The sequence below is a fragment of the Elephantulus edwardii genome, unplaced genomic scaffold (genome assembly GCF_000299155.1).
Source record: "Elephantulus edwardii isolate Elephantulus edwardi_28Jun2011 unplaced genomic scaffold, EleEdw1.0 scaffold00232, whole genome shotgun sequence".
Taxonomy (NCBI): domain Eukaryota; kingdom Metazoa; phylum Chordata; class Mammalia; order Macroscelidea; family Macroscelididae; genus Elephantulus; species Elephantulus edwardii.
The window spans coordinates 2,402,134-2,425,263 of NW_006399982.1; the positions used below are offsets into that span (position 1 = coordinate 2,402,134).

Sequence of the window (23,130 nt, forward strand, 5' to 3'; positions counted from 1 at the left end):
CATTCATTGCAAGTAATTATGAAGATCATGGCCTGGATCAGACACACCTTAATCTCTAGACTGACATCACTACTTTTTTAGCATTTTGGAGAAGTCCCTGACAATATATTTTCCTAATAAAATTTGTATTTTGATTTCCTGACTGCTGGTGCCAGGAATATTTATTGTGTAGCCAAGCAAACTGAGATTGTTAACAACCTTAATCTCTTCTCCATCCATCATGGTGCTGCCAATTGGCGCAGTAGTAAGATTCTTTGTTTTCTTGACGTTAAGCCTCAATCTATATAAAAGACTACAGTCCTTGACTCTCTGCAGCAAATGAGTCACATCCCCACACCCTGTGAATGACAGACAAATTAACTGTTCCTGCACATCCCCCGACATCAGTAGCAAATCATAAGTTTGTTATAGAGAAGGTTTATAATTTACTGATTTTGGAAGGATACTGCCAACTTCCTCTTAGCCTAGAAACTTTGTGAAACTTATTAGAAATCACAGCAACATGCAAATCTTCAATGAGTGACGGGTAATAGTTGCACAGAGGTAATTAACCAGGATTTGAATCTGGATCTTTCACAAAGAAGGAGAAAATTCCATGATCTGTTTGCCTTCTCATGGCATTAATTCTTGGTTGGGGCTTGACCTGCCTTCATATGTGTGTGAGAGGGAAGGAGTTGAGCAATAGCTATGAACTAAATTGGTAGTATGTATACTTCAGAAACCCCATCTGGACTTTCCACCTTCTATCTCAACTATAGCAGCTCCAGTTATTTGTGCTTCTTGAATTATTTGCTCAACACACTGATTGAATACAGTGAAAGGTTACAAATCCAACACACACCTTTCCTGATTAAACCATGTAGCAACTCTTGCTCTGTTCAAATAACACTTATTTTTCTATGAACAGATTCTACATAAAAAAGCATTCTAGAGTTCTTACTCTTCTTAATATTACTTTATTATGATCCATGTAGTCAAATGTTATTTAACAATCAATGAAACACAAGTAAGAATCTCTTTTATATTCTCTGCTTTCTGCAAAGGTTCATCTGAAATCTGCAGTGATATTCTTCATTCCACAGTCTCTTCTGAAACTATCTTGAAAATCTGGAAGATTCCTGTCTATGTACTGCTACAGTAAGTTTTTTATTAACTTAAGCAATATTTTATTTGCATATGATAATAGTGGTAACTTCCATTTTATCTTGGATCATCTTTTTTTTAATAGCTACAAATATAAATATCTTCCAGTCTGTTGGCCAAGCAATTATCCTCTATATTCTTGTAATGAATATGCATACCCAGGAATGTACCTGTTTGTTGAAATATCTCCATCAGTATTTTGCCAATTCTTTAAGTATTATTTTCACCAATGCCTTCAGTGCAGCTTGGATTTCTTCCTTAAGCACCATTAGTTCTTTTTCCTATGCTTCTCCATGAAATGCTTGAACATTAACCATTTCTTTTTCGCACAGTGACTCTCTGCATTTTTTTCTGGCTTCTTTTGATGCTTCCTGCATCATTCAATACTTGTCCATATAATCCTTTAGCATTGCAACTCAAGGCTTGAATTGTTCTTCAAGTCTTCTAGCTTGAGAAATGCTGAACATGTTCTTCCCTTTTGCTTTTATAACTACAGGCCTTTTCACATTTCATTATAATCCACTGATTTGTCTTTTCATGACACCCTTTGAAAACTTCTGTCAGTGCTCTAAATTCTGTATTTCATCCATTTACTGTAGCTTCTCTAAATTTTAAAGAAAGTTACAGAATCTCTTCTGGTATAACTTTGGTCTTTCCTCCCCCTCCCCCTTTTATTTTTGCTCTCTTCTGGTATGATATTCTTGATGTCATCCCACAATCAGTCTTATTTCCAGTCATTAGTGTTTAGTGACATCAAATCTATGCTTGAGGTGGTCTTTAAATTCAGGTAGGATATCATCAGTGTGATATATTGGTTTTCATATACTCATCATGAACTTGCATTTGTACAATTGGTTGTTGTTGTTGTTGTTATGTGTCGTTGAGTCGTTTGCGACTCATAGCGATCCTATGCACAACAGCTCTAAACCCTGCTCTATCCTGTGCCAATCACATTGCCTCTGACACACCGATTACCCCAGTCACTGAATCAATCCACCTCATGGAGGGTCTTCCCCTCCTGCGCTGTCCCTCTACCCTACCAAGCATATATCCCTCTCCAAGGACCTGTCTCTCCTTACAACATGTCCAAAGTATGTCAGACGAAGCCCCAGAATCCTTGCCTCCAAGGAGTAGCCTGGTTTAGCCCTCTCTAGGATGGACCTGTTTGTTTCCTTGGCAGTCCATGAAACATTCAATACTCTTCTCCAGCACCACAGCTCAAAGGCGTCAATTCTCCTTCTATCCTCCCTAGTCATTGTCCAACTCTCTGATGCATAACAAGTGATTGCAAAGACCATGGCCTGTATCAGGCGCACCTTAGTCTCCAGAGAGACACCGTTGCTCTTGAGTACTTTAGAGAGGTCCCTAACAGCAGACTTTCCCATCGCAATACGTTTTTTGATTTCCTGGCTGCTGGTACCACGAGTGTTGATGGTGGAGCCGAGCAAACTGAAGCTGTGAACAATCTCAATCTCTTCACCATCCATCCTGATGCTGCCGATTGGTCCAGTGGTGAGAATCTTTGTCTTCTTGACATTGAGCCTCAGTCCATATTGAAGGCTGCAGTCCTTGACCCTCTGCAGCAAGTGCATGAGGTCCTCCTCAGTTTCAGTGAGCAGGATTGTGTCATTTGCGTAGAGCAGATTGCTTTAGATACAAGCTTTCAGGTCATGGGTCGTGCAATTGGTAGTATATTTCAAAGTCAAGTTCCCAGCCTTGTTTGACTGATGATACTAAGCTTTCTATCTTCTCTTTCCAAAACATAGCTTGTTTGATTCACATATATCTCATCAGGTGAGGCCCACCTGTATAATCACAAGTTATGTTTTCTGAAATGGTATTTGCCATAACAATGTTACTGGTCAGACAAAATTCTGTCATGTGGGCACCAACCTTATATCCATTACGAAAGACCTATTTCTCAATTTCCAATAGTTCTTCTTTGCTTTTTTTTGTCTGTTTACCAGATATTATTCACACATCTTGATTGAAAGTTGGATCAAATTTGGATTACAGAACTTACTAGAAATTCCCAATTCTTTCCTCTTTGATTTTAGTGGTGGGTGGATACATTTTTAAAAAATAGGTCCTTATACCTTTTATAAGAAACACAAATGTAGGCTGTACACATGAATTTCACCTGATGGTAAACATCAGAATCACATCGATAACATATGTGAAAATATTGCTGGAAAAGTTCAATATCAGCTGTGAAAACCAGGCTGGGTGCTGATTGTGGGACAGACCAACAACTACTCATATGCAAGTTCAAGTTGAAAAAAATAAAATAAAATCTACAAGAACCAGAATTTGACCTTAAATCTATCCCACTTGAATTTCAAAACAATCTCAGAAACAGATTCTAGGCCTTGAAAACAAATCAGCATAGACCAAATGAGCTGTGGGAGAATATCAAGAATGTCATCCATGAAGAATGCAAAAGATCATTATAAAGGTTGAAGAGGAAAAAAGATCAAGACAGATGTCAGATGAAACTCTGAATATTGCATTAGAGCACTGAGAAACCAAAGCTAAAGAAAGAAATCAAGAAATTAAAGAGCTGAACAGAAAATTTCAAAGGGCAGCTCGGGATGACAAAGCAAGATGCTACAGTGAAATGTCCAATGAGCTGGAGTCAGAAAATCAGAAGGGCCGAACTCGCTCAGAATTTCTTGAGCTGAAGGAATTGAAAAGCAAATTCAAGCCACAAATGGTAATACTTAATGATGCTTTAGGCAGAGTGTTAAATGATCCAAGAAGCATTAAAAGAAAATTGAAGGAATATACAGAGAAGGAATTGGCTGACACAGAAGAATTTCATGAAATATGTGAGCATAAGCCTTTGGTATTGAAGGAGGAAGTTCAAGTTGCTCTGAAAGAATTGGCAAAAAGCAAGTCTCCAGGAGTTGATGGCATACCAATTGGCATATTTCAACAAATAGATGCTGCCCTGAGTGTGCTCACTAAGTTGTGCCAAGAAATCTGGAGGACAGCCAGCTGGCCAACTGACTGGAAGATATCAATATTTGCTCCCATTCCAAAGAAAAGTGACCCAACAGGGTACAGAAATTATCGAACAATATCATTATTATCACATGCAAGCAAGATTCTGCTGAAAATTATCCAAAAATGAGTGGAGAAACACATCAGCAGAGAACTGTCAGATGTGAAGTCTGGGTTTGGAAGCGGCTGTGGTACTAGGGATATTACAGCTAATGTTAGATGGATCTTGGCAGAAAGCAAAGAGTACCAGAGGAATGTCTATCTGTGTTTCATCATGCAAAGGCTTTTGACTGTGTGGATCACAACAAGCTGTGTCTAACTCTGAGAAGAATAGGAATCCCAGAAGATTTTATTGTGCTTATGTGAAACCTATACTTGAACCAAGAGGCAATTGCCAGAACAGAACTAGGAGACACTCACTGCATGGTTCAAAATAGGGAAGAGTGTCTGCCAGGGATGTATTCTGTCTCCATACCTTTTCAATCTGTATGACTACGGATGATAGAAAGAGAATTGATGCCTTTGATCTGTGGTGCTGGAGAAGTGTTAAATATATTATGGATTGCTAGAAGAACAAACAGGTTTATCCTGGAGAGGGTGAAACTGGGCTGCTTCTTGGAGGCAAGGATTCTGATGGTCCACCTAGCATACTTTGGGCATGTTGCAATGAGAGACCAGTCCTTGGAGAGGGATATCATGTTTGGGAAAGTGGAGGGACAGTGCAGGAAAGAAAGACCCTTGATGAGATGAATCAATTCAGTGATTTAGGTAATAAGAGTAGATGTGTTAGAGACAGTGAGGTTGGCACAGGATAAAGCAGGGTTTAGGGCTCTTGTACATAAGGTTGTTATGAGTCGTCGGTGACTCAGTGGCACATAACAACAACACAACAACATAGGTATATGAGTGTTTTCCTGAATCTGATACCACTGTACTTCAGAATAGATCTTAAAATGGTTTTTGTTTTGTTTTGGCACTGAATACTACACTATACCTCTTTAATTTGTAAGGGCAATTCTAGGTCAAGTGATTGGTATTCTAACATGAACTTCCAGAAGAAAGAGTCATGCCAGAATACTTAGTCAATTTCTAGATTTCAGGCTGTTTTTATATCTACAATCTTCTGAATGAAGGAGAGACTGAGTTCTTTGAGGAACGACCTCACTACAGATTTATACAGATAATCTTCCATGAAAGGCTCTATGGCCTTTTAGGAGGAGAAGAAAGAAGTAATCTGGCTTTTAGGTAACTATTGAACACTGGCTCTGAATTGACATTAATATTGAGAGACTCAAAATGTCACTAGGGTTCACAAGTCAGAGTTACTAATGGAATCATCGCTTAGGTCTGTCCCATAGTGGGCCCAGTTGGCATATGAGCCTATCCTCTAGTGATTTCTCCAGTTCTAGCATGAGTGATTGTAATAGACATACTCAGCTCTGGAAGAACTCCCACATTGGATGCCTGGCATGTGTAGGAAGGTCTATTATGGTAGAAAAGCCATTAGAACTCCCTCTATATAGGACATAGTAAAACAAAAGCAGTAACACAGTCCTAAAGAACAGCAGAGATTAGTGTCATCAAGGGATTAAAAGATGTAGGAGTAGTGATTCCTACAATATCTCCATTTGGAGAGGGACATGATGCTGAGATGGGTAGAGTGTTGGCGAAGGAGAGAAAGACCCTCAATCAGGTGAATGAATTGACATGGCGACTGCTGAAATGGGTTCCTGTGTGTCAGGAAGCATGAGGATGACATAGGACAGGACAGGGTTCAGATCTTTTGTTCATAGGGTTGCTATGAGTAGTACTTGACTCAACAGCATCTAACAAGAACATCTGGTATGTGCAAAAAGCCAGGTGGATCTTGGGGAATGGTAATCGATTATTTTAAACTTAATTGGTAGTGACTTCAATTGCAGCTGTTGCTCCAGTTGTGGTTTTATTGCTTAAGTAAATTAATACATCTCCTAGTACTTGCTATGTGGTTGTTGATCTGGTCAATGCCTTTTCAAAGAGTCATCAGAAGCAGTCTGTCTCCACTTGGCAAAACCAGCAGTATACCTGCACTTCTCTACCTCAAGGTATATCAACTCTCTAGCATTATGTCATTATTTAGTCCACAGTGACCTTGATCATCCTCCCCATTTATGAGATGTCACACAGCCCATCACAGTCATGACTCTATGCTGACTGGACCTAATGCGTGACTCTATATGTATTTGTGTTTTCAAGTAGACATTGTGTGTTCAATTTACTGCCATCAGATTAATTCTGTCTCATAACTTCCCTCATAGTATTTCCAAGGCTATGAATTAAAATGAGAAGATATTTCCCCTATTTCTCCCACAAAGAGTCTGTGAGAGAAATACATTAACCCTTTTGGACATACAATATATGTCAGGTGCTGTACTGAGTATTTTAATGGATATTATCATTTAAACCTCACAGCACCCGGTAATGAAGATACTATCATCAGTTGCATTATACAGATGAGAAAATCAGGCTTGGATTATTTTGCTCTTCACTACTATGTTGTTTTTGTTGTTGTTATTGTTGCTGTAAGCCATCAAGTTGGAACTGATTCATAACTGTCTCACCAGTGAGTTTTCAGAGGCTTTAAATTGCTAAGAAGGAGATTGCCCATCTTTCTAGTGTGACACAATTGCTGTATTCAAACCATATGGATTCTATATTTGAAAGTCCCATAATTGTGTATTGTTCTAGAGGTCAATAAAATTCTTAGATTCTCTGCAGAATAGAAGCTTACCCAAGAGGTGGCTTCAAACATTTTGAGGTCCAGTGGGTCTCCCTGGATGGTCCCATCTAGAAGGACCAGAGAGTGGCAGCTGGCCATGGCCGCACACAGTGGGCCCCATGGCAAAGCCTTGCCCAAGGCGAAGCTGTGGATTTCTTGAAAGCTAAAGAAGAAAAGGGAAATGCTTCAGTCTTATGAGCTCATGCAGAAAAAGAAATTTTTTGGCGGTGACTGCCTTTCTGGGAAAAAAAACCTGTCAGCTTTGTTGCATTAAAGACTTACTTTCTAATCCTCCAAATTAATAATATTTTACTCAACCATTTTCCTTAGGCATGTTTAACAAAAATGAGAAATTTCCTTAAAGTTACTGACACCCTTTATTCCCTCTTTTCTTTCTTCTCTGGCACTGATTTACTTTATATGTATGGCACTGTCACCCTAATGACTAGATTGCTTCATTTAGAGCCCCAGAAAACAGAACAGGCTAGTTAGTGTATACTTCATTTACTTGTAAGTATGTGCATCTCTCTCTATCCATCCTTATTAAACAATAGAGATTCTGTTCTGTATCGCTGAGTCCATTATATTTGATGTTTGGCCCACAGAAAGACACTCAAAAAACTTATGAGTAAATGAATGAACTAGTTTGCTAGTGGAAATCTGCAAACTTTAATGTTAAAGAAGTAAACATTTTTCAAATTGACCTTCAATTCTCATCTCTTACACCTGACATCTTTTTAAAAATATAAACGAGCAAATTAAACAAGCAGAGATTGGGGAAGACAGATGCCATGTGTACGAATAGAAGTTGAAAAGTGACAAGAAGCTTCTACAGTTTCTAGAGACAGAATGCAGGCTTAATGTCTCCCAAATTGTGAGAAAATAAATCTCTCTTTACTCAAGTCACCTGCTTGTGGTGTTTTTATAACAGAAGTGTTAGATAACCAAGATAGCAGCCTTTCTAAAATTAACTGAGATACAACTCAAACCTCCTTTGCAATTTCCATAGTTAGTTGCTGCTCAAAAAGTAACCCATTGTATTTGGAAGACCTCCAAGTGACAGATTATTTCATATACTATGGCAAAATCATCATCCATCCTGATGCTGCCAATTGGTCCAGTGGTGAGAATCTTTGTCTTCTTGACATTGAACCTCAATCCATATTGAAGGCTGCAGTCTTTGACCCTCTGCAGCAAGTGCTCCATGGATGGTGAAGAAATTGAGATTGTTCACAGCTTTAGTTTGCTTGGCTCCACAATCAACAGTCTTGGCACCAGCAGCCAGGAAATTAAAAGACGCATTGCGATGGGAAAGTCTGCTGTTAGAGACCTCTCTAAAGTACTGAAGAGCAATGATGTCTCTCTGGAGACTAAGGTGCGTCTGATACAGGCCATGGTCTTTGCAATCACTTGTTATGCATCAGAGAGTTTGGACAATGACTAGGGAGGATAGAAAGGAAATTGATGCCTTTGATCTTTGGTTTTAGAGAAGAGTATTGAGGATACCATGGACTGCTAAGAAAACAAACAGATTCAGCCTGGAGAGGGTTAAACCCAGCTGCTCCTTGGAGGCAAGGATTCTGAGGCTTCGTCTGACATACTTTGGTCATGCTGTAAGGAGAGACAGGTCCTTGGAGAAGGATATCATGCTTCAGAAGGTGGAGGGCAGGCACAGGAGGGGTAGGCCTTCTAGGAGGTGGATTGATTTGGTGACTGGTGTAATCAGGATGGGTGTTTCAGAGACAGTGCGATTGGCACAGGACAGAGCAGAGTTTAGGGCTGTTGTACATAGGTTGCTATGAGTCACAAGCGACTCGACGGCACGTGATAAAATCTGCTTCCGAACCAGTTAATAAATCTGTTTTCTCTTCTCACATGTTACCTCCTCTCAGATTTGTGGAACACCTGTCTTGTATCCTTGTTCATCCTCCCTTCCATTGATAGGTAGTCTCCATGCCTCTTCCCGTCCTTGTTAATTTGTCTTAGAAATTATATAGTTTATCTTGAAATGGGGTCTGTAGAATTAATTTATTACTTCTCATAGTACAACCTAAAACCAAACCCATTGCCATGAAGCCAGACCTGACTCAAATTTACCCTCTATTGGTTTCTGAAGCTGTAAATCTTTACAAGAGATTTACCCTCTTTCTTCTTTGGAGGACCTGGTGGACTTGAACTATTGCATCTGATGTGATATCAGTACATAACCAGGATTTCTTCTCACGGCAATATAAATTCTGAATTTCTTTAAATGTAGCCAGCTTTACTTTAGCTTTTTGGTTTTGAAAGGGGTGCCTTTCATAATGCTGACTCATAATCCAGCCATAGTTCTTTCTGATATTGTCATTAAAGCATCCATTTTTCTTATTAAGAGTGAAAAACATAGCCTGGATTATGGCTAACCCTATCAACCATGACCAGTATTAAGGTACCAAAAGATAAAGTGTCTCAATGGCTTGCAAGTATACTCCCTAGTATTTTAGTAAAATTATTTTTTAAATAGTTATAAATCTAAAAGGAAAAATAAAGAGTGGTGACTGGCAGCTGTATATCAACATAGAAACACTTTTCATGTCAGGAAAGAAAGAAAGGAAAAAATCCCATTTCTAATATTTCACTATGAATTGAAGCTAACCATCAAGAAAACAAAGATTCTTACCACTAGGCCAATTGGCAGTATCATGATAGATGGTGAAGACAATGAGATTGTTAACAGTTGCAGTTTGCTTGGCTCCACAATCAACACTTTTTACCATCAGTCAGGAAATTAAAAGATTAATTGCATTGGGAATGTCTGCTGCCAGAGACCTCTCCAAAGTATTGAAGAGCCACACTGTCATTCTGGAGACTAAAATGTACCTGATACAGGCCATGGTCTTTGCAATTACTTGCTATGCATCAGAAAGCTGGACAATGACTAGGGATGATAGAAGGAGAATTGATGCCCTTGAGCTGTGGTGTTGGCAAAGAATATTACATATATCATGGACTGCTAGGAAAACAAATTCATCTTGGAGAAGGTGAAGCCAGGTTGTTCCTTGGAGGCAAGGATACTGAAGCTTCTTCATCTGACATACTTTAGCCATGTTGCAAGGCAGGGTCAGTCCTCGGAAAGGGATGCCATGCTTGGGAGGGTGGAGCAACAGCACAAGAGAGGAAGATCCTCGATGAGATAGATTGATTTAGTGACTGGGGTAATTAGGGTAGGTGTATCAGAGACAATAAAATTGGCACAGGATAAAGCAGGGTTTTGGGCTGTTGTACATAGCGTTGATGAGTCTCAGGCGACTCAATAAGAACAAACAACAACAATATGCAACCAGTATATAATTCAAAATTCCCAAGAATTGGGTTGGCTCTGGCTAACACAACAAATAAATAGCATTCTTTATCAGCCCTTGATCAATAGTCCATGGTGAAGAATATCATTGTACCATGGACAGCTAAAGAACAAATGCATCCGTATTTGAAGAAATGTATCCCAAACACTTCTTAGAGGTGAGGATGGTGAAATATTATCTCATGTACTTTGGGCGTGCTGTCAGAGTCAAATCCTGGAAAAAATGAAAGATCAGCAACAAAGAGGAAGATCTCAATGAGATGGATTTACATGGTTGCTACAACATTGTATTCAAACATAGTGATGATTGTGAAGATTACACAGAATCAGGATGGGTTCCTTCTGTTGTACATAAAGTCGCTATAAGTCAGAGAGGAGTTGTTGGCATCTCCTAACAATAATCATCCCTGTTCCTGTCTTTTTTACTAAAATAATTGTGGTTTATCAAGTCAATGGAGCTTCCAAAGGTTCTTGAAGTATTTGGCATATCGGGAAGGCCCTTTCTAGAAAAGATTAAAATCATCAGGGATGAGATCACCTCTAATAAGAAGATACACAATATTTAATAAATCAGATACTGATCTCTTGCCTAGAATTTACTTTATCTCTCTCATTTTATTATTTAAACTCACAACAATGAATTTTAAATTGCTGTATTCCTTATTTGAAGTCAAATGTGATCTTTTCTCAGAGAAGAAGGCAAGAAAGGATAAGAAGGAGGAAGCCAAAGAACTGGGGGGGGGGAACCCAATTAATCAATCTGCCCTAAGCACTATGTCCATTTTTATTTCAATTTAACATATGACTTTTACAAAGAAAAAGTGTCAAGAGGTTTTTAAAAAATATCATATGAATACAATTCTGCAGCCCTCGGGCCTGATTTTGATTGTTTTTGGTCAAACATTCTTCTAAGTGGTATGGCACTGCTCTGTTCTTTTTGCTGTACAGAGATAACTAGTGGTTGCTGTGATGCAACTGTGACACGGATGTGTCAAATGCGAGTGGTTACCCATGGTGGACAGTGTTTGGTGGAGCTCCCCTATAAAAACAAGCTTGGAAACAGGAGTGGCATCCACTCCTGAAATAGCTTGCCTCCTGAAACTCTATCAACGTGGAAAAACTATGGAAGTTATACAAGTGCTCAGGTCTTTTGTTCATAGGGTCACTATGAGTTGTCTATGACTCCACAGCACTTAACAAGAACAACAATTCAACAAATAAGAGTGAACAAAAGATGAAGCACAATCAACAAATATTAGTTCAACAGATATTGATATTGTCTCTACCCTCTGTACTCGGAAGGGAGCTAGGATGGCTTAGTGGTAAGCAGTTGTGCTTCCAACTCAAAGGCCCACAGATTGAATCCACTAGGTGTTCTGGAAAGAAAGGTGAGCAATCTCCTCCCATGTGACTTACAGCCTCTGAAAACCCACTGATGGGACTTCTCTGAGTTGGTTCTGACTTAACGGTACATGACAACAAAATGTGTACTCAGTGTGGGGCTACATTATTACTTGATCCAAGCTAATCCCATTGCTCTCAAGTCAATACTGACTTGTGGTAGCCCTCCAACACATATCCAAGGCTATCATTCTTAACAGAAAAAGATTGCTCATTATTAGTGTTGTTGTTGTATACCACTGAGGCAGATGATGCTTTAGAGGGTTTTCAGAAGCAGTTAATCACCCAAGAATAGCTTGCCTGCCTTTCTTCCACAATGCAGCTGGTCAATTTGAACCATATACATTTGCATTGGAAGTGTAATTCCTTAGGGCTTACACATTTTAATAAAATCATACAGTTTTCATTGAAGGTAAGACTTAATGCACTAACTCAATGACAACGAGTTAGTTTTGGCCTCATTTTAGAAGGTTTAACACTTACAAAAGATTTCTTTTATAGACCTAAGTGGTTAGAAGCACTAGGATTATTTTTATTTTTCAACTCAGGAAATTGACTTCCTTACAAAATGTATTTTAATACTAAAATGTATTAAATATGTATGATTAAAGTATTTAAGTATATATTCTGCATAATATGAAAGAAAAAATATCTTTTTAATGTATAAAATGCTTTGTAATTTTTTTATAGTGTTAGGAGGAAGTTAATTTCATTGAAAACAAACCAAAAGAAGGAAATGTCAAATGCAATGTGGTATCTGTTGAGACCACAGTGAAGATTATATGGAGAAAGAGCCAGCAGAGAAACAAACACAGGTCTGGCCACAAGAGGGCCACAGGAGAGGGACATAATGTCAATTTTTTACCACACACCAAGCCAGAAAATGCCAAAGCCGACTCTTTCCTTGCTAATTAACAAGAGTTTCTGGCAGTCAGAAGGTGAAGTTCTCTTAATAAAAATACCAACAAAAATGAGTACACTAACTTCAGTTCCACAGATGTTCTTTTGCATGAAATTCCATGTACATAAATCAGTAAAGTTTTCTCCTTCACTCTGGCACATCAACAGGCTTCAGTTTGTGAAAGCAATGTTATCTCCTAAAGGATAGTGCGCTGGTGTTCAGGCCCCTCACTAGTATACTAGAAGCAACTGACATTCAGCAAGAGTCTGGATGCAATGTCAAAGCCTCTGCTTCCACTTCTAGGTTTGTGGTTGGTACAGATGTGGGGACTGAGGAGGGGAAATAGAAATATTCTTCATGAGACTTGTAAATATTCAACAGGATCAATTAAATGAATATACTTCAGCCCATGTCATAGCCAAAATGTCTTCATTAGTAGTTCTCAAGAGAAAATCGATGGTTACAGGAAATAGAAAGAACACTGCATTTAATCCAAAATGCTCACCTGTTATTTTCACTTGGAATGACTCCCCAGAGATCCAAGCCATCTCTGGTTAAGGTGCCTGTCTAAACAGAAACAAATATTTGGTTTATTCTGATGATCCCAAGGCCTCTGAGTGAAGACAAGTAGTCTTTTAATAGGAAAATAAATGTCACACATATTATTAGGAGAATACTTCAAGGACAATAAGGTGCATATTTGAGTTCCAGCCCATAATAGCACTTAACCTCTTTGCATCTCAGTGTACTTCATGGTAAAAGCAAGAAAACAGTATCAAAGGGATGTTTTGAGTATCTAAAATCCTTGGTAGTCTCATAAAACCATTGAGTCCAGCTTTTAGAACAGAATTAAATGTATGTCACTGGAAATAAGTAAAAGATGAGTTTTTACCTACAGGGCACTGTTCTTGAAAAGCAAATGCCTTGGCATTTGACATCTACCTGGGAAAGAGCATGCTTGCTCTCTCTTATCACACTGCAGTATAATAATTAAGAGCTTGGGTCTAGAGATAGGACCAGATTCAACCACCTGCTGGGCGACCTGGGCAAATTGCTTAATCCTTGTCAGCCTCAGAGCTCTTATCTGTAATGTGGTCATAAATGCAGAGGGTTAGAAAGGTGAAATGCGAATGATAGGAATCAAGGCCTTAATTTGGTGTCTGCGATATAGTAAGAGTTAATAATGTTAATGCTCACAATTATTACTCATTTTTCATTCACATTCTTATCAGAATGATCTATCTAACTCTTGCTTCTTTTTTTCTAAGCATAAGGATGATGTGGTCCCACAAGTAGAATGTCTCCCCCTAGGATATAATAAGTGTGATCACAAAATGATACTGTAGTGTTGGCAGAAATCATGTTAACTTTTTGCACAGGTTGTAACTCTGCAATATCTCAGCAATTATAAAATATATATCTGATCCTATTACCTTTCTGCTACCAAAAGCTGTTAATGACTCTCTACTGCTGAGTGGCAAGTATAAATTCCTTAGCTGTTCGCTGTCCACAAATACCATCTCCCATAACTAATGTCCTGCAAAGTCAAAACCACACACTCAGTTTCTACCCTATTTCCTTAGCCCTTGCTCACCTGCCCACAGTCCCTTTTTTCTATCTTCCCTCTTTACAAAATCCCCAGTGTGTGTGTTCATACTCAAAACAAACTCAAGAAAAGGTAAAATGAGAGGCTGGAGAGAGTAGTTTTATGTCATCAAGAGTGATCTGAATCAATACAGGGAAAATACAGTAAGGGTTTGATTGAAGATTTATTACAAACCCAATCTCAGAGAAAGGCACAGTTAAATGAACATTTATTTTATTCCCTAATGTAGCTGTTTGGTGCTAATGCACATATTCTTAGAGCAACGCTGTATGACAGAGCATAACAGTGCCATAGGATTTTCTTGACTGTAATCTTCATGGAAGTAGATCATTAGATCTCTCTACTACAAAGTTGCTGAATACATTCAAAGTGCCAGTCTTCCCATTGGAAGCTGCTCATTGCAGCTGAACGCTTAACTTTTGTGCCTCCAGTGATCCTCATCTATTAAAGCAATATTTATTGAACACTGACTAGATATTGGGCAATATTTACAGCATTATTATGGCTGCCACAGAGATCATGATAAGGGCTTTTGTTTTTTATTTTGTTCTCTTTCTATTATTATTCATTTTCATGAACTTTTACAGAGATTTTGCGTCTCCATTCATTCATTGTTGAATTTTTCTCCCTGCTCATCCCTCCCCCACAGTTCTCTCTTCTCTTTGAAAAGTGAAAGAAAAATTCTTTCATTGGTATACAATCCACCCTACCCCCCCGCCCCTAGTATATTCCACTTTGCAGCCTTCACTCTGGACTCTTGTCATAACCATAATGCCCAATTATATATCTCTTTTAAGCAGTTCTTACCCTCATCTGTTTCAATGCAGTATACATAATTTATCCAGTTTTTCTCAGTCTCACCCCAACCCTGATGTTGGTCCCATTCTAAAACAGTGCTACTATGCAGTATTTGTCTTTTTGTGACTGCGATATTTCACTCAGCATAATGTCCTCCAGAGTCACCCATTTTGAATAATATTGCATGAGTTCCTTGTGTTTCAATGCAGTGTAGTATTGCACTGTGTGAATATACCCCAGCTTCTCTATCCATTCGTTTGTTGATGGGCACTTGGGTTATTTCCAGCTCTTTGCTATTGTAAACAAAGCTATGATAAACGTGGGTGTGCATATATCTGCCTGGGTGGCAGTTATGGTTTCTTTAGGGTGATAAGGGCTTTTAAAAAATTCTTTTTATGACAGTTTTGACCAAAAGGGATAGTTAAGTGCCACCAAGTCCAGTATAGCTCATAGGGATCCTAGGAACAATGGGTCTGAACCCTACCCTATACTGCGTGATCCTCCTTATCTCTGACACACTGAGTCCACCATCACCATCACTGTGTCAATCCATCTCCTTGAGGGTCTTCCTCTCCTTCACTGACCCTGTACCTTTCCAAGCATGATAGGTTGCTATTTTTAATCAGTTGCTTTTCATAGAATATCAAAACTGGAAGCACCTTAAAAGAGTCCCTTATTTAAAACCTAGTTCCCCTCATCTAAACCCTTGAATCTAGAATTTAAAATGCATCTTTCCCAGATCTCACCTCCAAACAGAGATAAAGAGAAGTTGTACAAAGGTACCAACAGCCTGTGTTCTCTGTCTGGCCAAAGAGCAAAGGCACTTACACATGATAACAGTAGTGATAACAGAGGTGATGGTTATGAGGTTAGAACACACATACCTTGTCAAAGCAGACAAGGTTTAATTGTCCACATACATTAATCCTCTGGGGACTAATGCAAAAGATGCCCTTCTTCTGCAGTCTTCTCTGGGCATAGATAATGCCTGTGGTCAGGGCGGCAGGGAGAGCAGGTGGGACAGCGATGGTGATGACATCAAGGGCTTTCTTCACTACCTCCTCAGGCGATTCCTGGAAGGTGAAATGGTCCCTCAGCTACCACAGGTAAATCAGTAGTGAATTGCTTTCTGCATAGGACTATTTATTTATTTATTTACTTTTTTTCTGTTGATTCCTTCAGTCAAATTCCTAGAAATGCTATCAATGGGCCAAAGGTTAGTCACATACTTATGGCTCTCAGACTATTTTGCCAAAGCATAATGAACAAAATTACAACAATTTATCCTGCTACCAGTAGTGAGTTGGTACGACTTTTTGCTACTTCACCGATACTATTTGGGTTATATCTTAAATTCCTCATTTAGTATCTATAAAATATTGAAACAAATATACTGTCATTGTGCAAATGGCAAATAAGTGTGAGGAAAGGTTTGAGGAAAAGTGTTCAAGAATAGATATATACTGATACTTTACTAGATCTGATCACTATTATGGAACTTTGTGATTATTACATTGGGAGATTGAAAGCATGTCAGCAAGTTTCACTGTTTAGCTTTATTTATAATGTTCAAAGACCTAGTTTCAGATCAATAGGCAGAGTATATAATATGTAATGATGCGTGCATGTCCACATGTGTTAAAATAGAAGAGGTCAGCTTACCCCACTGAGCACATAGACGCACAGGGTATAGATCATCCCAATGGTGGCTGTCCCCACGAGGCACAGAAGGAACCTGATGGCATCCCTATAGAGCTTAAAATTCATCGGCTTGGGGTAGAGAATGGATCTCACTAAGTCCCCTTTGGCGGTGTTAAAGCCTGCAACAGCAAACACAAACCCCGCTATCAGGATAACAAAAACTATTGTTAGTGCTTTTCTAATCTTTAGCCAGTATCATCTTTGCTTTCCTCTACAGACGCAAAACCAGTGTTTAAACCCAAAGACAACTGAAGAATAATTTAGAAAATACATTTTTACTGAAACAGAAGGACCTTACCTCTCTCAGCCTATTGTCCTTCAAATTCTCTCCCTCTACTTCCATTTTCACTGCATCCCAGAGATAGGAAACCATGATTTGGGTTCAGAGCACAGCTTTCCCAAATATTACTTATTTTTTAAAAATATAATTCATGAGTATACACACAAAGCCAGTTTAATGTCAATTAAATGGCCCAGTAAGTACTGACCAAATCAGTTTTTCACATTAAATTTTAGCTACTAGCCCTCAAATCTACTAGCATCTCCATGAGAGAAACATAGGTAATCTTCTCCCATGCAATTTACTGACTCTAAAAACCGAGTGCAGGGTCAGCTATGGGTCAGTTCCAACTTACTGGTACATAACAACAACCACTACAACAACTCTGCCCAGGAAGATCAGAGAACTTGGAATCAGAACACTAGAGTTCTATATCCATCTATCAATCACTGGTTTTTAAAAGCTCACTTGAATTTTATGAACTTCACTGCATTCATATGCAAAGTAATGACAATAAACATCTTTGCTCTACTGGTTTTCTTCATGGGCAAAGTTTGTAAACAACAAAACAACATAAATAGTGATCAGTATTGTGAAGATATATTATAAACATATAATATATGAATATATTATGTTATTGTTGTTAAGTGCCACTGAGTCAAGCACTATCGTGAATATATATTATAAATATATATTAATATGTTGTTGTTGTTAAATGCCACTGAGTCGAGCACGACTCATAGCAACCCTGTGACCAAAAGATGTGAACTCTGTTCTCTAACTATCATCATTTCTCTAATGTTCATAGAATTTCCAAAGGCATGTTGTTCAGGAACTAGATGCCAATTCTGCTTCCAATCTGATCTTAATCTTGGAGCTCCACTAAGCATTGTCTATCATGAGTAACCATTATGGTATGTGTTACAGCTTTCAGCATCACAGCAATCCCAAGTCACAGCAAACTGACAGACAAGTGCTATACTACTTAGAAGAATGTTCTTCACAAACACAATTACCACTTACCCTCCAAAATCCCACAGCTTCACACATGATCCTCCAAGCTGAAGACTTAGTCTGGGCCTAACCGACTTTTAAATACAAAGGCCCACCCACTAGGTCCTGATTGATTTAAACAAGAGGCTTCCAGCCCACAGCTAATTTTTAGCTAAATCCAGTAAATTCAATCATCTCACACATGATTGTGAATGAAATAAAAAACAATCAAACATATATTATAAATATATAATAGTTCAAGGGAGCACAGGTGGCGTAGTGGTAAGAAGCTGTGCTGCAGTCTCAAAGGCAAGTGGTTCAAGACCACCAGCTGCTCTGCAAGAGAAGGATGGGGAATCTCCCATGTAATTAAGTGCCTCTGAAAGAAAACCTGCCAGAGAGTCAGCTGTTAGTGTTTACTCCATGGTATAAAACAACAACAACATTCAATTCTTTTATAATGTATTACACATCATATATACTATGAAAAGAGTATGTGAGTATGTGTGTGTGTGTGTGTGTGTGTGTGTGTAGTACACGGCTGTTGAATGCAAACTGACTCACAACTGACCATCCAGGTTTTCAGAGGCTGTAAATTACACAGGTAGAGACTGGCCATTTTTCTCCCTAAAGATAGCTAGTAGATTTGAACTGTCACCCTTTGGGTTGGAAGCAACTATCTTTAATCAGTAGGAATTCCCAGTCACTATTTGGGAGAAAAAAAGACAATCCTCACTCACGGTATCTATTACTTTCAAAAACCCACTGGAGGAACCCACTGGAGGTTCAGCTTGAGTTGGTTCCAATTTGACTTTTTTGAGTGAGTGGGTGAGTGAGTGATCTATGAACATACAACAGCATATCTATACATAATACGCGAGGGAGCTCTGGTGGCTTAGTGGTAAGACGTTGCACTGCCAATCCTAAGGCTTTTGGTTTCAATTCACCAACTGCTCTTCTTGAGTGGGATGGGCAGTGTCCTCCTGTGCATATTACTGCCTCTGAAAACCCTGGAAGATCAACTGTGAGTCGATTCTGACTTGATGGTAGATAACAATAACTGGAGGTCTACAAGGTAGGGAAGTCGTGCTGCGAACCCAAAGGTGGTGCATCTCGGGCAGTGAGAACCCAGCTGTCTCCTAAGGGCAGAGATGGGCACTCTCCTCCTGTAAGATTGACAGCCTCCCAAACCCAACGGAGGGTCAGCTATGAGTCAGCTCCGACTCAATGCCAATGAGCGTTGAGATGAGGAAACAATACACACATACATTTGGTTTGTTATGTAAGAATAAATCACATACATTCACTTCTTATCTAATGAATTAAAGACTCCAACTAGTTCTTTAAAAACAGAAACAGGAAGTAGAACACACTAACCGGTCTGCAGCACCACGGCACTCACAGCCCCCGCACAGGCTCCTTTGGCCTGGATCACTTCCGTTCCACAGAATAGGACATGCCGTTTATAATCTGCTTCACTCTGCACTTTCCAGGGCAGCAAGCTCTCCATCTTGGGTAACGGCATTTTGGTGACTGGGATACTTTCTCCTGCAGAAAGCAAGCATTTCACTTTTCTCTCTCTTTTTATTTGTTTGTAATTGAAGAATTTTCTTTTTTTATTACATAATTTTATTGGTTTGCAAATAGTCATTCACAGACACTGTGTTTCATGCATATGCGCTGTGTTTCACACAATATTAAATGATGCCATTTTTCACAAATCACACAACAGTTATTGTCAGCCTACTAGATGACAGGGGTAACCAATCTAAGCACTGGAACTGGAGGTAAAACACAGTCCTGGAGCAGTTTCAGAATTCAGAGTGGGAGATAGAGAAGTAGATATATGAGTGTTACAAAATCAGCATGGATACCAAAAGAAGCTGGATATAATTTTTCTTGGATTACCAAACTATTTGGTCTAGAATGTAGGATGTGAGGAATAAAGGATCCATGAAAACTATGTAGAAACCAAAGCATGAGATGTACTGATGCACATTTTTCCCCTAGAAACACTGGTTAAAACATAGGGGCAATGTTACCCGTTTTAATCAGGCAAATAATATCTTTAAAGGTAAATATATTTGTTGACTAATGGTATGAATCTGTGCTGCAATCCTGAAGCCTCACAGTTCAAATATGCTAATTTTTCCATGGGAGAAAAGATGGGCAATCTGTCCCTGTGCAAATTACTGCCTTTGAAAACTTGCTGGAGGGTCAACTATGGGTCAGTTCCAACTCGATGGTATATTTACAATAAGTACACTCTATCTAAAATACAAGGAAAAGACTGTGTGGAGTCTGGTGGTGTGAGAGATTGGACTCCCAGTGGAAAACCTACAGCAATACTGTGAGTCGGAGTGGAGAGTATCTGAGCTTAAGCCCCTGGCACTGTAAATAGAAATGCAGAATTGCTAGATTGAGCGGTAGATTGAGAAATAAGGACCTAAGAAGCTACAAAACTTGAAAAGATAGAGGAATTTTTAGCTACTGGTTTTTTTACTTAGGAGAATGGGATGGGGGGAGGGGACTTACCTATAGGAAGCCAAACTTTATACCAAATATTATATGAAAACCCTTGTTCAGGAATTGAAGGAGTTACAGATTTATAGGCTGGAATTTCTCTGTGGCAGATCACAGAAAATGAGCTGTTTGTTCCCTGCAGACAGGAGACAGCTAGGGGCCCCCTACAGAGGGAGTGTTACTTCCTGAGCTAGAGTTCACCCTAAGGCATCAAGGCAATCCTTGAGAGTATACCAAATTCTTGAAGCATTTGCCAACCCCTCCCTCCTGAGTCAAAGGGAAGGTTTTCAATAGAAAGAGCTTGGCTTCATTTGCATTGAATTCTCTTTGTGATTTACTTCCAGTTAATTTTCAATAAAGATACAGAGAAGCTTGGCTTGGGGTCTTCAGTTGAGAACTGCTGGCCCACTGTTTTATGCTCCCTGCTCTATCTCATTCCTGGCTGTATGTCTTATTATTAATACTTGTAAAATTACTTTACCCTCGGTCTGAAACACTTATCCATCCGTGAAGGGATTATAGGACACAAGAAAGAATTCATTTTGGACAAAGTAAGTTGAAGGTAACTAGTATAATGATCGTATTGAGAGTATTTGTCAGCAGTTAGATATTTATTTGGTTTTAGAGCTTAGAGGAGAGTCTTTAGCTAGAGCTACCTCATTAGAATCCAACAGGCAAATTGGCTTAGGAACCACGTAAATGGTAAGAAAAAGAAAGATAAGGATATATCCCTATTCAGCACCAATAATGAAGAGAGAGGGGCAACAGATGACTATCATATGGTCACTGGTCAGTGCTGGAACTTTTAGAGAGAAAGAACAGAGTTTTAGAAAGCTGGAAAGTTACGGTGGAGCAGTTTTTAGGAGGAAGAGGTATTCAGTAAAGTCAAATGCAGCAGATGAGAAATGCTTCATTTGGCAGGTGAGTTTTCAGGCTTTCTGTAGTATGGTTGGTTGGGGAGGGAGGTGGCAGTGAGCTGAAGGACTATTAAAGGGTGATGAGTGAAGTGCAAAAAGTAACCGAAGTCTGTTCTGAGGGACAAAGCCTCCGAAGTCTCCCACTGGTCTTGGCACAGTGAACAGAATAAACTAAGAGATGTGCTCTCCAGTCCTAAGGCAACTTTCTCTAAGAAAATGGTACTGGCAGTTTGAAAAGTTCTAGCATTCTGAGATTTTTATGAATCTATCTATGGATTCCTAAGGAAAAGGTGACTGTCCAACTATGTCTTCCCCTCCACCTTGTTTTTTAAAAAATTCACAGAGGAAGGAGGTGTATGTATGTGTGTGATTATCTCTTGATTTTTCTGGTTTACCCACGAGAAATGAATTACTATTGAACTTTAATAGGAATTACAGTATATTGAGTATAAAGTAAAGATAGAAAGATCATGAAGACGGTACAGGATAGTGCAAGCTTTAAGTCCATTGTTCATAGGGTGCTGTGAGTCATAGGCAATTCAACAACAGCTAACAACAACTGAGCACATCATGGAGACTTAGTGGCACAGAGTATGATGTACTCAGCTTCTATCTGAAAAGTCAGAAGTTTGAATCCACCAGCTATTCCACAGGAAATATAAAGATGAGCAGTCTCCTCTCCAAAAGATTTAGTCTCTGAAACTAGTGAGAAAAGATGGAGGTTGTTAACAATTTCAGCTTGCCTGGCTCCACAGTCAACACTCTTGGCACCAACAGTCAGGAAATCAAAAGATGAATTGCATTGGGGAGGTCTGCTGTCAGGGACTTCTCCAAAATTCTAAAGAGCAATGATATCAGTCTAGAGACTAAGGTGTACCTGATTCAGGCCAGGGTACAATTACTTGCTATGCATCAGAGAGCTGAACAATAAGTAAGAATGACAGAAGAATTGATGCCTTTGAGTTATAGTGCTGCAAAAGAGTATTGAACATACAACATACCACCAGGAGAACAAATGGGTCTCTTTTGGATAGGATGAAACCAAGTTTATCCTGGGAAGTATGGCTTAGAAGCTCCATCTCACATACTTTGTGCATGTGGCCATGAAGAAACAGTCCTTTGAGAGGGACATCATGCTCAGAAAGGTAGAAGGACAGCACAGAAGAGGAAGACCCAAATGAGATGGATTGAAGCAGTAACTGGGGCAATGGGGATAGGTGTGTCGGAGTCAGTGAGACTGGCTCAGGACAGGAGTCATGGGCAAATCAATGGCACATAATAGCAACAAAACCAGTGAAGGGTCACTGAGTGAGAAATGACACAGTAGCAAAGAGTTTGGTTTGGTGTGGTTTATGATGCATAAATATATACTTAAAGCCTCTCATTTTGTTACTGAAAAAGGCTTCATATTCTTCCTTATCTTACAGATATATTGGCACAGTATTTGGCCATTAGGAGTATGTAAGTGAAAATCAAAGAACATATTGACGTTGATCAAGTCATTTTCCCTCTTTGGAATTCAATTTCCATATTTGTGAGATGAGAGAACTTCCAAAGTCCCTCCTAGCTGTTGCAATGCTATTCAGCAATGCAATGCAACTAGGCCAAAACACTGAGTGAGAATTCTGAAGGTAGCAGATTTGTCAAACAGGAATGATGAACAATTTAATACTTGAGCACCACAACAAGATAAAGGTAAAGAATCCAATAGAAAAATGGGCACAGGATATGAACAGGCACTTCACCGAAGACGACATTCAGATGGC

The 23,130-nt window shown here is 39.1% G+C and overlaps 1 protein-coding gene across 1 annotated transcript in view; it reads right to left on the reverse strand.

The window, feature by feature from the left end:
- Window positions 1-23,130, reverse strand: part of ATP13A4 (ATPase type 13A4) — a 136,801-nt gene that overhangs the window by 77,121 nt on the left and 36,550 nt on the right. The window contains exons 3-7 of the mRNA XM_006898540.1: window positions 19,302-19,472; window positions 16,613-16,770; window positions 15,835-16,023; window positions 13,052-13,113; window positions 6,917-7,067 (exon numbers count right to left, since the gene is read on the reverse strand). Of these exons, the coding sequence (XP_006898602.1) occupies window positions 6,917-7,067; window positions 13,052-13,113; window positions 15,835-16,023; window positions 16,613-16,770; window positions 19,302-19,472 (731 nt within the window). The remainder of the gene's footprint in view (window positions 1-6,916; window positions 7,068-13,051; window positions 13,114-15,834; window positions 16,024-16,612; window positions 16,771-19,301; window positions 19,473-23,130) is intronic.